Source organism: Hemiscyllium ocellatum, chromosome 15, assembly GCF_020745735.1.
Source record: "Hemiscyllium ocellatum isolate sHemOce1 chromosome 15, sHemOce1.pat.X.cur, whole genome shotgun sequence".
NCBI lineage: Eukaryota > Metazoa > Chordata > Chondrichthyes > Orectolobiformes > Hemiscylliidae > Hemiscyllium > Hemiscyllium ocellatum.
In genome coordinates this window covers 6,994,243-7,011,147 of record NC_083415.1, presented here as the reverse complement: position 1 = coordinate 7,011,147, position 16,905 = coordinate 6,994,243, and the positions used below count along the sequence as shown (strand labels likewise).

At 43.5% G+C, this 16,905-nt stretch overlaps 1 protein-coding gene across 1 annotated transcript in view; it reads right to left on the bottom strand.

Annotated features, from left to right (window-relative positions):
* The window catches only part of LOC132822690 (deoxynucleotidyltransferase terminal-interacting protein 1), a 172,010-nt gene that overhangs the window by 139,903 nt on the left and 15,202 nt on the right, over positions 1–16,905 (bottom strand). The window contains exons 4-10 of the mRNA XM_060835943.1: positions 11,987–12,085; positions 10,930–10,998; positions 6,857–6,913; positions 5,691–5,752; positions 3,998–4,043; positions 2,868–2,926; positions 1,628–1,688 (exon numbers count right to left, since the gene is read on the bottom strand). Of these exons, the coding sequence (XP_060691926.1) occupies positions 1,628–1,688; positions 2,868–2,926; positions 3,998–4,043; positions 5,691–5,752; positions 6,857–6,913; positions 10,930–10,998; positions 11,987–12,085 (453 nt within the window). The remainder of the gene's footprint in view (positions 1–1,627; positions 1,689–2,867; positions 2,927–3,997; positions 4,044–5,690; positions 5,753–6,856; positions 6,914–10,929; positions 10,999–11,986; positions 12,086–16,905) is intronic.

Here is a 16,905-nt window from a genome sequence, read left to right as displayed (position 1 = left end):
TACCTATGAGCTGGGAGTCACATGTAAGCCAGTTTCCTTCCCGAAACGGCATTAGTGAACCAGAAGGTTTTTTACAACAATTATTGTTTCATGGTCGCCATTACTAAGATTAGCTTTCTCTTCCAGATTTTTAAAAATTAGTTTAGTTATGGGGATTTGAACTAACGTCCCAGGCATTAGCATGGATCACTTGACCAATGACATTACCATCTCATCACCAACTCTCTAATGAGGATTAAGAACAGAAATTGTTGAGGTGGTATCTGCAAACTTCCAAACCTCCTCAATATAAGGCTGGTGCCAATGGACTGGGGGGTTGCATATGTTTCACTCTTGCTTTAAAAAATGGCATTAGCGCAAACACAGCAACTACACGTCAGACACTAACCTCCATGGTAGGGATGGTATTAGAATAGAATAATCTGGGACAAAATTTAACAGTCACATGGATAAACGTGGATGAATTCATGAAAGCCAGCACCGAATTGTCTCCAGGCTAAATGTATTCAATAGACTTGCTAAATTTTCCAATGAGGGGAAAAAAGGGTTGAGAAGGAGAACCTGGCTTTCTAAAGGCATTTGATAAATTGTCACTTATTGGGCTCCAACATTGCTGAAATAAAATGGATACAAAACTGGCTAAGTGAAAGGAAAGAGAATAGCCTTTTTTTGGAATGTAGGACTGTGCCCAGCGGGGTCCCCCAGGGCTTAGTATTGAGACGCCTGCTTTCCTTGATCTGTATTAATGACTGTGACTCAAGCAAACAGGGCAAAATTTTGAAATCTGTGAATATTCCAAGCCTTGCAAATGTAGTGAACTGTGGGGAAGATCGTGGTAGACTTCAAGATGACATAGATTAGTGTGGTGCTGGAAAAGCGCAGCAGGTCAGACAGCATCCGAGGAGCAGGAAAATTGATGCTTCGGGCAAAAGCTCATTCCTGATGAAGTGTTTTTGCCCGAAGTGTCAATTTTCCTGCTCCTCGGATACTGCCTGACCTGCTGCACTTTTCCAGCACCACTCTAATCTTGACTCTGATCTCCAGCATCTGCACTCCTCACGTTCACCTTCAAGATGACAGACAGGTTGGTATGGGTAGACCAACCTGGTATGAGAAAGATGATCTTTGAGGCAGAGAAGGTAAAGTTGATATATTTTTGGTTGGGACAATGAAACAACAACGTAAGAATGAAATTATAAAAGGCAGCTGAGGCACAGACACCTAGTGGCTGGAAAAGCGCACCTTACTGAAAGTTGGACTGACTGAGAAGGTGGCTTTAAAAGCCGATGGGAACAAGGACTTCCTAAAGCTAAGTTTTACAGAATGAAGGTGATTATAATAAACCTGTATAGAATACTGCTTCATCCTCAACTCAACACATCTTCTCAGTAGCCCATGAACAAGAGTTAACCCTGAACAGCATTAATTCTTTCTCAGCTAATAGCTATAAACAGAGATTTGACCACATCACAAAATAGTGTTTCACTTCATAAACACTAGGGAAGAGAAACAAAACTATACAAAACTCTGATAATCTTCCCTTAAACTCTGTCAATAATTTTGAAGGCTGATTATTGCAATTATGTAGTAAGACTGCTCTCAGAGTCTGAGCTCCATTCGCTCTTACCTTGAATAGTTCAGGGTGTTTAATATAGATTCTTCCACGGGTACCACCCATTCCCAAGGCTCTGAACAAAAAAGAACGTGAAGAGTTAATTCACAGGAACAGAACAGTTTTGAAGTAGCTTATATCTAGTCACGCAAGTCTTACTACATTTGGGATCCAATTTTATGGAGGTCAGTACAGAGGAGTTACAGAAAACTACAGCTAATACTTCAGGTTCCAGTGTAATGTCCACAATAAAGTAGCACAACAGAACAGTGAGCACTGGAATTTTTTTTCCCTCCTTTTACTCATAGCTGTTCTTACACAAAGAACCAGATCACACATCAGTAAAGACACTCCTAGTAACGCTGAAACTATCATAGGCAACTTGCCAATACAAGGGAAGATTTTCAATTCTGCAGCACCCCTTTTCAAAAGGTTGTACCAGTCATTTAAAAAGTGCAGCCTTTTTTATAGCTGTCAATACGAGGGTAATGAAGCCAAGCAGAATCCCACCTGCTCAGTGGTCATTACAAGAAAGTTGCTCCACAAAATGAAAATAAGAGGTCCCACTGGAATCAAAACAGGCTCTCACCAATTCTTCCAATGCATCAAAACACAGCTAAGAATACTGGCTCTGCCTTCTTTATCAGTTACAGCACCATGTTTGACTTTATGCTGACAGATGCTTAGTGCAAACAAGATTTGGAGTTTGATTTGTACCTAACCCCACACTGTGCTGAGAATGTTTGATGAGGGACAGTATTGACACCGCTTTACTCTATCTAACACCATGCTGTACTGGTTTTGGAAGGGATTGATTGGAGACATTAATAATGACATTCCAACTCCCAACTCAGATGTCCTCATTTTGAGAGTGCAAGAAACACGAGATCAAATACAGACAAACATTGGTGTATTCAATAACACGTACTCGTGTGAAGGCATTAGAGTGAGAGATCTGAGCACAGGATATCAGAGTATGGAACATTGATGCTGGGAGAACCAGCTCAGTGTAGTGAAAAGGAAGGCAATGGTAAACAAACTCATGAAATATTAGGAACAGGCCATTCAGCACCCCCATACATGTTCTGCCAATCAATAAGACTGAACTTGTTGTGGCCTGAACACCACATTCCTGTAAACCCTAAAATATTGTATACATATTAATATTGTATACAGTGCCAAACAGGTGACCCTCTAAACAGTCATTGATAAATTCTTACTGAGGCTGTGCAAAACATGCACACCTGTAACTTACTTGTTAGCACGTGACCCAAGCACAAATGTGGTTGATGCAGTCAGCCTGGATGGGTCCCACTGCAAAAAATACATCGCAAAAATAATTAGCACATATTTTCAAAAAAAATCTGTTGTTGCCTTCAGTCCCACAACACAGTCCCTTTTATGCAATTGTTCACTTCCAGCAGAATGATTCCAGGGTCGAAAGCTCTTCGGAGAGTTGGTGTGGACTCAATGGGCTGAACCACCTGCTACAGTATTACAAGGATTTTATGACACTATTCTACAATTCCATGTTACACAGCAGGGCTCTGGGCATGGCCATAAGCCTTCTCAGACTACTGCTGTTAACAGTAGGATGACCAGTCTGTGAACTCCCATACTGAAGCACCTGGGGCACATTATGGTTCAATGCTGACCAAATTCAAATGAGTTTACTATAGGTCTCCAGAGTGTCTGCATTCTGGGTAACAGCGCAGTGGATGAAGGCATTTCTCAGTGTTGCACTGTCTCATTCTAGGGCATCCTGATTCCTGATGAGGGGCTTTTGCCCAAATCGTCGATTCTCCTGCTCCTCGGATGCTGCCTGAACTGCTATGCTTTTCCAGCGCCATACTCTCAACAGTAATTCTTTGCATCAATTCCTGGTTTACTCAGCTGGCTACCCCAACCAGAGATAAACGGCATTGTTGTAACAAGCATCCAACCCGAACTAGGGAGGGGAGAATCAGAACTTTGATCTCTAGATCTGCTTTCAATAAGTCCTGTTAAACAAGAATGCAGCCAATAGCCAAGGACAATAGCGTGCAGCCGAGATGCCCTCCACAGACACTGGCGCCTTCCATTTACATTCACAATAGGAACGATTGCTAAAATTGCCTAAGCAAGCCAACAAGAGTCAATGACTTTGATTAGGCAAAAGGGTTTTGAAACATTTATTTGCAATGAAGAGCAACACATTGAAAAGACATTTGGATTAGTACATGAATAGAAAATGTTTGGAGGGATATAGGCAGGTGGGACCATCTTAATCTGGGATTACAGTTGACATGGACTGGCTGGACCAAAGGATCTGTTTCTAGGCTTTACGATGCTATGAGTCTACCTCAACTTCCAGTTACAAAGTGTGACATAAGCTGAAAGCATTACCTTAGGTCCCTCCCGTTTGATTGGTTCAATGTACTTCACCTTTGAGCTGAGAGCGAGAGAGAGAAAAATAAAAGAGAGAAGTTAACAAGCTGCAGCCTTTCTGGAAGGAACACGAATGTGTTTTATCGTATTCATGCATTTAAACAATGCCGTCGCACATCAAACTCCACCTACTCCACCACTGGAATAGATGTTGTCTTCATGCCTTCCAGAATCATGCAGAAATATTCCCAAACACAACTAGAGACTGAGCCACGTAAGCAGCTAATAGAATAGGTGAACAAACATTTGGTCAAAGAGGAACATTTGAAGAAGTGTCTTGGGAAACGTGAGATGGGAGAGAGAGCTGGATCGGATGAGGGTTTAGCAGTAAAATCCAGAGATTACAACCAAGAAAAGCATCTGGTACTGGTGATTCGGGCATTGGAATAATACGGATTTTGTTTGGTGAAGGTATATTGTACAAAAGCTCTCCTTACAGGTGTAAGGAGACATCAGCCAGTTCCAAACACAAGCTCTGAAGCAAAACTGCCTATGAACGGTTATCTCAAACCTGAGCATCATATTAATATTGTATACAACGCATTTGTGGCAGAATCTTAGAATGTCACTCAAAGCCTTCACTGGATTGGAAAGCCTGGTTCCTTGACCATGTGTAACCCAACTTCTTCACTGAATATGGAACCCCTTCCAGTTATTGCCACTTCATTCTTGTGGTGACAAGTAACTGTTACAAAGTAAAGTTGAGAAAAAGAATTGAGGCAACATTACAGCACTTAGGGAGGACATTCCTGGAAACACGTCCAGGGAAGTTATTTGGGTGGAACTGAGAAATAAGAAAAGGATGATCACCTTATTGGGATTGTATTGTAAACACTCTAATACTCAGTGGAAAATTGAGAAACAAGTATGTAAAGAGGCTTCAGTTATCTCTGTACTATACTTTCCTTTATTGGTCAGAGTATTGAGTACAGGAGTTGGGAGGTCATGTTGCGACTGTACAGGACATTGGTTGACATTCCAACCACTGTTGGAATATTGCGTGCATTTCTGGTTTCCTTCCTATCGAAAAGATATTGTGAAACTTGAAAGGATTCAGAAAAGATTTACAAGGATGTTGCCAGGGTTGGAGGATTTGAACTAAAGGGAGAGGCTGAACAGGCTGGAGCTGTTTTCCCCGGAGCATCGGAGGCTGAGGGGTGACCTTATAGTGGTCTATAAAATCATGAGAGGCATGGATAGGATAACAAGACAAGGTCTTTTCCCTGGGGTGGGGGAGTCCAGAACTACAGGGCATATGTTTAGGGTGAGAGGGGAAAGATATAAAAGAGACCACGCAGAGGATGGCACGTGTATTGAATGAGCTGCCAGGAGTGGTGGAGGCTGGTACAATTGCAACAATTAAAAGGCATCTGGATGGGTATATGAATAGGAAGGGTTTGGAGGGATATGGGCTGGGTGCTCGCAAATAAGACTGGATTCAGTTAGGATTTCTGGTCGGCATGGACGAGGTGGACCGAAGGGTTTGTTTGCGTGCTGTACAACTGAGACACTCTCTGGCTGTATTTTACAATCATTTCCAAGGATTCTTAACCTAAAGGAAACTTCTTCAGCTGAGGACATCAGTTTAAGCAAGACTTTCCAACACTAACAATGTCACAGGTTACACACAGTCTCCAGGACCTGTACTCACACTGCAGCACTGGAGGTCGTACGGTCAAATGAAATCAGATGTCCTGGTGGACGGCCTTTTCTCTGTGAAGTGAAAGTGCAACTTCTTTAAAAATTAACGCAGAGCGACTTTTTCCCCTTCCAGCTTCTACCATAACTTTGTACGGGCTGCAGCAGGGCCTGGAGAAGCACCTTGCCCCCAGTTAGTCATTGGCAGGAAATTCGATGTTTCGGGCATAAGCCCTTCATCAGGAAAGGCTGGTGAAGGGCTTATGCCCGAAACGTCGACTCTCCTGTTCCTTGGATGCTGCCTGACCTGCTGCACTTTTCCAGCAACACTTTTTCAGCTCTGACACTCCGGCATCTGCAGTCCTCACTTTCTCCCCCGATTAGTCATTGCCTATTCTGTACTTTCTGTTGCTGCATTAATGACATGCTCTTCCACTGAGCATGGTGAAAGATACCAGCTCGACTTGGCAGCGTTGGTGAGTTTTTGAAGTTCAGTGAGCAGAATGATCAGGGCATCTGAGCTTTGGCTTGTCCAGTTTTCCAAGACCATTCAAAATGACTGCTCCAGTGTTTAGGGTAATCCCCACAGACTAACCAATTACTGAGGCAATGACAGACCACAGTCAGTTAGGGAGCGAGGTGAAAGCACAATACCTTGCTCTTGGGATGAGAATGACAGAAACAAGACACCATATGCTGTCAGATGCCATAAAGTTTCAGTCACCTGATCGGGGGGTGGAGTTCGAGTTAAACCAGGCTGGATGGGAAGACAGCTTCCCTTCCCTGAAGGAAATTTGTAAATTAAATGGGTTTTTAACAGCAAAATACCAAACACAGCGATTTCCAGTTTCACAATTTGCCATTGGATTTCAAATCAAGATGCATGTTAATCTGACCCAAACTGCAGTGTGCACTGTCCTATATGTCAATGTACAATCAGTCTGAGGCCAGATTACCTGCCCTAAGGGACATTAGTGAAAGTATCTGTATTAGTTATGCTTCAACATGACCATGCGCTGCTAAACCAAGCAAGAGTGGTGACAGTGTCATCAAAAGAGATGGGGAAGTCACCCTGGAAAAGCCATCTTAGCATCGTGCCCACATTCTCAAATCCCTACAAACATCAACCACTGGTTTTGTCTTTAGCTACACCCTATGTCCAAAATGTTTCATGCTGACCTTCTTTGGGATTGGACTTCCTCTCTGGTTCAGATCATCCTCCATTTGTCGAGAACGCTGTAATAAGACACATTTTACATTAAAATATTATACTAAGTTGCTGTCCGGCTGAATGAGAAGGAGAAATGACAAAAAACCACCCTCTTAATCTCAGCGCATCAGAAATACTTCATGGGCAATGAAGTACTGTTCAAGTGCACGACTATGAGCATTAGAAGCTGAAACCCATCTATGAGGTTCTTTGCGAGATTGTTCTCTGAAAGGAATTTAATAACTTACTACTTCTCACAATAAAAACCAATTTTGAAGACAAATGGGCTGCAAATATTAGGCAGACAGCAATACTGAATGGTAACAGAGCTAATCTGTCAAACTATACTTTTTAGTTTGTCACCTTCAAGTTTAAAATGGAGAAAAAAAAAGGGACTGTGTGAAAGCAAAACAGGTAGCCAGAGTAAAGAATAGACAGCTGCAAATGCCCAAGGTTGCCTTGGTCTTCAGTACAGAAACCTGGTCCCTGTTTTGTGTTTTGGATCCAAAAGACAGGCAAACTGGGAATTCCACATACTTTTAAAATTCTTTATCTTTGGGACAACTCCAGGAACACTGGTATCTGATTTTCAATGTTGTTGTGGTTCTGTTCGCCGAGCTGGAAGTTCTTGTTGCAAACGTTTCGTCCCCTGGTTAGGCGACATCATCAGTGCTCTGGAGCCTCCTGCGAAGCGCTTCTTTGATGTTTCTTCCGGTATTTATAGTGATGTTTATACCACTATAAATACCGGAAGAAACATCAAAGAAGCGCTTCGCAGGAGGCTTCAGAGCACTGATGATGTCGCCTAGCCAGGGGACGAAACGTTTGCAACAAGAACTTCCAGCTCAGCGAACAGAACCACAACAACGAGCACCCGAGCTACAAATCTTCGCACAAACCTTGATTTCCAATGTGCTTCCCTAGTGAGGCATGACAGCAGGATGTATTTTACACAGAGGGAAGGCAGCAGATATACACCACACTGAATCTTGGGATGATGGAACTGTTCTGTGACAAGAGACATTGAAGACCAGGACAATATTCTCTACAGTTTGGAAGAAGTAGTGATTTCACAGAAACTTACAGAATTCTTAAAGGCTAGACAGGGCAGAGGCAGAAAGGTCATCTTTGTGGCTATGGGTGCTGGAATCATGGGAGACAGTCTCATAATAAAAGGCAAGACTTTTCAGACTGAGATGAGAAGCAATTAATTCACTCAAAGGGCAGTGCATCGTTGAAAGACCCCACCCCAGAGGGTTGCAGAAGGTCAATTATTAAACTCAAGATAGACCGAAAGATTTCTAGTTTCTAATGACACCGCTAAGGGGTATGGGGATAGAGCAGGAATGTGGCTTGGGAGTGAACTAAAATGAGGAAGTAGGATCAAGGGATTGAATAGTCTACTGCAGCTTCAGTGTTCTATTGTTGCTTTATGATTGTGAATAAGTTGAAAGATGCATCCTGCTTTGAAAATTAGAACAAAGAACATGACAGCACAGGAACAGCCCATTCGGCCCTCCAAGCCTGCGTCGATCCTGATCCTCTATCTAAACCTGTCGCCTATTTTCCAAGGATCTGGATCCTTTTGCTCCCTGCCCATTCATATATCTGCCTAGATACATCTTAAATGATGCTATCGTTCCCACCGCTACCATTTTCCCTGGCAACACATTCTAGGCACCCACCATCCTCGGTGTGAAGAACGTTCCCCGTATATCTCCCCTAAACTTTTCGCTTCTCATTTTGAACTCGTGACTCCTAGTAATTGAGTCCCATACTCTGGGAAAAAGCTTCTTGCTATCCACCCTGTCTGTACCTCTCATGATTTTGTAGACCTCAATCAGGTCCCCCCTCAAACTCGTCCTTTCCAATGAAAATAATCCTAATCTACTCAACCTCTCCTCATAGCTGGCACCCTCCATACCAGGCAACATCCTGGTGAACCTCCTCTGCATCCTCTCCAAAACATCCCCATGCTTTTGGTAATGTGGCGACCAGACTGTACGCAGTATTCCAAATGTGGCCGAACCAAAGTCTTATACAAATGTAACATAACCTCCAACTCTTGTACTCAATACCCTGTCCGATGAAGGAAAGCATGCCTTATGTCATCTTGACCACTCTTCAGACTTGTGTTGCCACCTTCAGGGAACAATGGACCTGAACACCCAGATCTCTCTGTATATCAATTTTTGCCAGGACTTTTCCATTCACTGTACAGTTCGGTCTTGAACTGAATCTTCCAAAATGCATCACCTCGCAGTTGTCCGGATTGAACTCCATCTGCCATTTCTCTGCCCAACTCTCCAATCTATTTATATTCTGCTGTATTCTCTGACAGTCCCCTTCACGATCTGCTACTCCACCAATCTTACTGTCACTGTTCAATATCATAATGATTAGGTCTCTGTTAAGGCTGAGTAATGCACCCAGTTTCAAAACTACAGTCTTGGAAGCAAAATAAAGCTGCATTGACTCCTCCCTCCCCTTCCTAGACCTTTCCATTTCTATCTCGGGCTACTGACTCAACACAGACATCTACTATAAACCGACTGACTCCCACAGCTACCTAGACTACACCTCCTCCCACCCTGCCCCCTGTAAAAACGCCATCCCATATTCCCAATTCCTTTGTCTCCGCCGCATCTGCTCCCAGGAGGACCAGTTCCAACACCGCACAGCCCAGATGGCCTCCTTCTTCAAGGACCGCAGAGTCCCCCCAGACGTGATCGACGATGCCCTTCACCGCATCTCCTCCACTTCCCGCTCCTCCGCCCTTGAGCCCCGCCCCTCCAACCGCCACCAGGACAGAACCCCACTGGTTCTCACCTACTACCCCACCAACCTCTGTATACAGCGTATCATCCGCCGTCATTTCCGCCACCTCCAAACGGACCCCACCACCAGGGATATATTTCCCTCCCCTCCCCTATCAGCGTTCCGCAAAGACCACTCCCTTCGTGACTCCCTCGTCAGGTCCACACCCCCCACCAACCCAACCTCCACTCCCGGCACCTTCCCCTGCAACCGCAGGAAATGTAAAACTTGCGCCCACACCTCCTCCCTTACATCTCTCCAAGGCCCCAAGGGATCCTTCCATATCTGCCACAAGTTCACCTGCACCTCCACACACATCATCTATTGCATCCGCTGCACCTGATGTGGCCTCCTCTATATTGGGGAGACGGGCCGCCTACTTGCGGAACGCTTCAGGGAACACCTCTGGGACGCCCGGACCAACCAACCCAACCACCCCGTGGCTCAACACTTTAACTCTCCCTCCCACTCCACCGAGGACATGCAGGTCCTTGGACTCCTCCATCGGCAGAACATAACAACACGACGGTTGGAGGAAGAGCACCTCATCTCCCGCCTGGGAACCCTCCAACCACAAGGAATGAACTCAGATTTCTCCAGTTTCCTCATTTCCCCTCCCCCCACCTTGTCTCAGTCGGTTCCCTCAACTCAGCACCGCCCTCCTAACCTGCAATCTTCTTCCTGACCTCTCCGCCCCCACCCCACTCCGGCCTATCACCCTCACCTTGACCTCCTTCCACCTATCACATCTCCATCGCCCCTCCCCCAAGTCCCTCCTCCCTACCTTTTATCTTAGCCTGCCTGGCACACTCTCCTCATTCCTGATGAAGGGCTCTGGCCCGAAACGTCGAATTTCCTGTTCCTTGGATGCTGCCTAACCTGCTGTGCTTTAACCAGCAACACATTTTCAGCTCTGATCTCCAGCATCTGCAGACCTCACTTTTTACTTGCTGAAAACTGCCCAAGGTTTATAGAATGAAAAGAATCTCACACTTCAATTATAACAGGAATAGTCAGTCATCAAGTACTTGGCTCAACCTGCAACCCTGAACCCAACTGTACTGGGTGAAATTGATGAACCCTGTTTGAGCAGGATCAATGGACAAGCAATTATTCCAAACAGAAATCAACAGCACTGTGACTTCCCCGCTGGCCTGGCATTCAGTACAACATGGTATTAGTTATATTTAATTAATCTGTGCTCAAAATTTAAACCAATGCCTACCTTTATAGCAGCAAGCTCTCCACCGGGTTTGGTAATCATCTTCCCTCCATCTGAATACATCATTTTAGCCTGCAGTAGAACGGGTAGTTAGAAGATAGTGAGGTACTAGCTCAATTCAGTTCACACACAAAGCAAAGGACCCCCTGTTGCCAGAGTAATTCTCTGAGTAAACATATAATGATAATATCTGACATTATCATTGCTTGGCTCATCCTCTCTGTGCATCCACTCAAGTTCTTCACTCGCGCCTCTTATCCAATGCCTTTTATTTTCGTCTCAGGGCTCAAAGTTCCACAGACATTACAATTAACAATCTTCACTAATTGATATGACAAAGTGGCTTGTTCATAAATTCCAACTCCTAGCTTTTGCCCATTATCTAAGATTTTATCTGAAGGTTAGAAACGACAGGTTCAGTTTAAGAGAGATGAAAATCAAGAGGACAGCACAGGCTACAGACTCTTTGTTGGAGAGCTACCACAGATCTCTCAGCAGTGAGACATACATGTCTCATTTGACCAGTGAGTACACAATGGTTTTAAATGTCAACCCCTCAAGCATCAAGTGAAAGTCTTGATAAGCTGTATGGGAGGACATCCAAGATAATCCTTTCATAACCATGTGAATCTACACTACAAGGTAATCCTTTCATTAACATGTGGAGCTACACTAGGGAAAGATGCATAAGAGAAGCAATGCTGGAGTAAGAACTTCAGAACCCATCTAGACTCATCCAGTCAATCGCCTCCACCCAGGGGTGACTCTTCAGTCGCACAGAACTGTAAATGTGAATCTGACCGTGTGTGCGGGGTGTGTCTCTATATGTCAGAACAGTTTAAAAACATCTACGCCTTAACATGAAAGGATTCCGAGCCATTTATTTGATTTTTTTTAAACCACTGCATTCTTTTTATTTCTGATAGAATTACTTACATCTAACTCTAAATGATGCAAAGGTCTAGGTATAACCAAGCTAGGCCCTGCAATGCAAATCATAATGAACAGAAACACAAGGTGTGGTGTTATGTGGACCAAGATACTCCTGTCATTCTCCCACCTGTTCCAGGCAGTTTTTACAGGTTTCCTGCACCAGTTGCTCAGGGTCCACATCTTCTCCAATGTTTTCCTTCACATTCCACGCAGCCTTCTGGAAAAACTGTAGACAGATTCAGTCAGGAACAACAGCAAAACAAGCAAGCTGACTCAGAGGGTATTGTGTACCTATAAAAGACAGCACGCCAAACCACTGAACACACAAATCACTCTTCATGCACTGACTCTGGGAGAGAGCTGGCATAGACCATGTACAAATTAACTCACTAAGCCAAGTTTAGGAATGCAAGAATGACTAAAATTAAATAACACTCATGACATTTGAAGAAACATTTGAATTTAAATAATGTCAGAAAGACAATGTCAGGACAAAAGGACAGGTAAAAGATTAAGCTTAAGTCAGTGTTTTGTACACTCAAGCTTGGCACAATAGATATAAATCGGGTTAATAGAGAGCTTCGAACCTAGCAAATAGAGGGGAATGGTGGAAAGCTGGCCATGATCAGAATTGTAGAAAAGCATTTCATGAACAGCCAGCACAAAACAGCTGAATACACTAGATAATGAGCCCAACAACATCCTGAATGCAATACTGAAGGTATGTATTCCATAAGCGGTTACACTCCTGGCTAAGCTGTTCCAGTGCAAATACAATATTGACATTTAACTAACAATGTGGAACATTGCCCAGATTGACCTTTCCACGAAAAAAGGACAAACTTGATCCAGGCAATTAACACTGTCACAACTTAATTACTAAGAAAGCATCCACTGTCCCACAACCGTCACAAAATATAAATCCCAATTAGACAATGAGATGACCAATTTGCCTTACTGACTGCTGTGGAGGACAAAAACAATTCACAAATGTCATCACTTACAGAAAATAACTAAGTTAAAAATCACACAACACCAGGTTATAGTCCAACAGGTTTAATTGGAAGCACTAGCTTTCAGAGTGCTGCTCCTTCGTCAGGTGGCTCACCAACCACCTTCATCAACCACCTGATGAAGGAGCGATACTCCGAAAGTTAGTGCTCCCAAATAAACCTGTTGGACTATAACCTGGTGTTGTGTGATTTTCAACTTTGTCCACCCCAGTCCAACACCGGCATCGCCAGAAAATAACTATTTACTGTAAGCATGAATGGCATGGAAAAGATTCCTAACCTAAAGATACAGCTGATTTACAGTCCTTTAAAACCTCAAATAAACACACACATTCACAATTAAGAAATGCAAAAGTCGGATGGTTTGATATAGGTATTATAGGTGGGAAAGTAAAGACAGAATAAACAGAAGACTCTGTAGATTGAGTGCCCTAAATTCTCAGTAACCTTTGGTTTTGAACAATGACGTGTGTTATCGGTAAAGCAATAGCATTCTTCATTTTGATAGGTGACCCAATGAATTGAGTTTTCTCTTGTCTGAATTATTTAAGTTTTTTTTGGCTTTTCTGCCATTTTCTTTGCTCTGCAATTAGAAATCTGCAGTAAACTACAATTTAACCAATCCCAGGGCTCGCAAAAACTTGATGTTTCCAAGTAGAACATTATCCTGGTATCTCAGTTATGCAACAGCCAAACTTCCATTCCAGGTTATAGACCAAAAAGGAAAATTGTGTGGACCCTTACTTCATCTCATCAGTCAACCCTTGATCATCAAAGTGATCAAAAGTATCTTACAGAATGCTATCAACCAGCACTTACTCAGCAAGAACTTGCTCAGTCTGGGTTCCACCAGGGACAATTGATTGCTGACATTTCTGCTTTGGACCAAAAACGAATAAAGAATTTAATCCATAAAGTAGTGAGAGTGACTGTCCTTTCCAAAGGCAACATTCAACTTGGTACCAAGCAGCCATCACAAAACTGATTTTAAAAATTGGAATCGGGAAAACCATTCTACTGATTTGCATATACGCAGCACCAAGTCACTTACTGAGAGCTTGTGACGCTGCTGTCACTTTAACAAGGTTACTTGGTCTTTGGGTTTTTTTTAAGTAAGAGTAGTCATAGAAACAGAGATGTCAAGGGTTCTAAGAAAGAGCCTAATTGAACAGTGCGAGGGGAGTGGCCCGTTCTCCCAGTTCAGTTTTTCTCGAATTTGGGTTACCTGTGGTACTCAAGATGCTGGAGTCCAGGAAATTATTCCTGACTGACATTCGCCCTGAAATCTCTTTGGATCTTGTTCCTCCTGCCTACAGGAATCTGAGTTACAATTTACTTTTCTGTCATAGAGTATGTTGACAGAAGTTTACTGGCCTGGAACAGTTTCTTAGTTAAGTTGCTGTACCAAGTCGGTTCAGTTTACATACAGTCCTGGAGATATACAGCACGGAAACAGACCTTTCGGTCCAACTCGTCCATGCCGACCAGATATCCCAACCTAATCTAGTCCCATTTGCCAGCACTTGGCCCATATTCCTTTCTATTCATATACCCATCCAGATGCCTTTTAAATATTGTAATTGTACCAGCCTCCACCATTTCCTCTGGCAGCTCATTCCATACACGTGCCACCCTCTGTGTGAAAACATTGCCCCTTAGGTCTCTTTACATCTTTTCCTTCTCACCGTAAACCTATGCCCTCTAATTCTGGACTCCCCCATCCCATGGAAAAGACCTTGTCTATTTACCCTATCCATGCCCCTCATGATTTAATAAGCCTCTATAAGGTCACCCTTCTGCCTCCGTTACTCCAGGGAAAACAGCCCCAGCCTGTTCAGCCTCTCCCGACAGCTCAAACCCTCCAACCCTGGCAACATCTTTATAAATCTTTTCTGAACCCTTTTGTTTCACAACTTCCTTTCAATAGGAGGGTGCCTAGAGTTGCACACAACATTCCAACAGTGGCCTAACCAATGTCCTGTACAGCCACAACATGACCTCCCAATTCCTGTACTCAATGCTCTGACCAATAAAGGAAAGCATACCAAACGCCTCCTTCACTATCCTATCTACCTGCAACTCCACTTTCAAGAGGCTATGAACCGACACTTCAAGGTGTCTTCATTCAGCAATACTCCCCAGGACCTTACCATTAAGTGTATAAGTCCTGCCCTGATTTGCCTTTCCAAAATGCAGCACCTCGTAATTATCTGAATTAAACTCCTTCTCAGCCCATTGGCCATCTGATCAAGATCCTGCTGTAATCGGAGGTAATCTTCTTCGCTGTCCACTACAACTGCTATTTTGGTGTCATCTGCAAACTTACTAACTATACCTCCTATGTTCACATCCAAATCATTTATATAAATGTTTAAAAGCAATGGACACAGCACCAATTCTTGTGGCACTCCACTGGTCACAGGCCTCCAGTCTGAAAAAACAACCCTCCACCACCACCCTCTGTCTTCTACCTTTGAGCCAGTTCTGTATCCAAATGGTTAGTTCTCCCTGTATTCTATGAGATCAAACCTTGCTAATCAGTCTCCCATGGGGAACCTTGTCGACCGCCTTACTGAAGTCCATATAGATCACATCTACCGCTCTGCCCTCATCAATCCTCTTTGTTACTTGTTCAAAAAACTCAATCAAATTCATGAGACATGATTTCCCACGCACAAAGCCATGCCAACTATCCCAAATCAGTCCTTGCCTTTCCAAATAAATGTAAATCCTGTCCCTCAGGATTCCCTCCAACAACTAACCCACCACCCGTCAGGCTCACTGGTCTCTAGTTCCCTGGCTTTTCCTACCACCTTTTTTTAAACAGTGGCACCATGTTTGCCAACCTCCAGTTTTCCAGCACCTCATCTGTGACTATCAATGATACAAATATCTCAGCAAGGTGTCCAGCAATTATTTACCTAACCTCCCACAGAGTTCCAGGGTACATTTGATCAGGTCATGGGGATTTATCCACCGTTATGCATTTTAAAACATCCATCACCAGCTACTCTGTAATACGGACATTTTTCAAGATGCCACCATCTATTCCCCCACATTCCATACCTTCCATGCCCTTCTCCACAGTAAAATGGAAGATGCAAAATACTTGTTTAGTATCTCTCCCATCTCTTACAGCTCCACACATTGGCTGCCTTGCTGATCTTTGAGGGGCCCTATTCTCTCCCTCATTACCCTCTTGTCCTTAATGAACCCTTCGGATTCTCCTTAATCCAATTTGCCGAAGCTATCTCATGTCCCCTTTTTGCCCTCCTGATTTCCGTCTTAAGTACATTCCTACTGCCTTTATACTCGAAGGATTCACTTAATCCCTGCAGTCTATTCATATGCTTCCTTCTTTGTCTTAACTAAAATCTCCATTTCTCCAATCATCCAGCATTCCCTACACCTACCAGCCTTGCCTTTCACCCTAACCAGAACATACTGTCTTTGGACTCTCGCTATCTCATTTTTGAAGCCTTCCAATTTTCCAGCCATCCTGGAACATCCGCCCCCAATCAACTTTTGAAAGTTCTTGCCCAATGCCATCAAAATTGGTCTTGCTCTAATTTGGATCTTTAATTTTTAGATCCGGTCTCTCCTTTACCATCACTATCTTAAAACGTCTGTATTTTGGTAGATTGTTCCTGGGAATACGTCTAAGGAAGTTATTTAGATAGAACTGAGAAATAAGAAAAGGGATGATCATCTTATTGAGATTATACTATAGACCCTCCCCACTCCAACAGTCAGCGGGAAATTGAGAAACAAATCCATAAAGCGATCTCAGTTATCTGTCAGAATAATAAGGTGGTAATAGCAGGGGATTTTAACTTTCCAAACATGGACTGGGACTGCAATTGTGTTAAGGAGTTAGATGGAAAGCAATTTGTTAAGCATGTCCGAGAAAATTTTCTGATTCAGGATGTGGATGTACCTACCAAGGACGATGTAAAACTTGACCGACACTTGGGGAATAAGGCAGGGCAGGGGACTGAAGTGTCACTATGGGAGTACTTTGGGGTCAGTAACC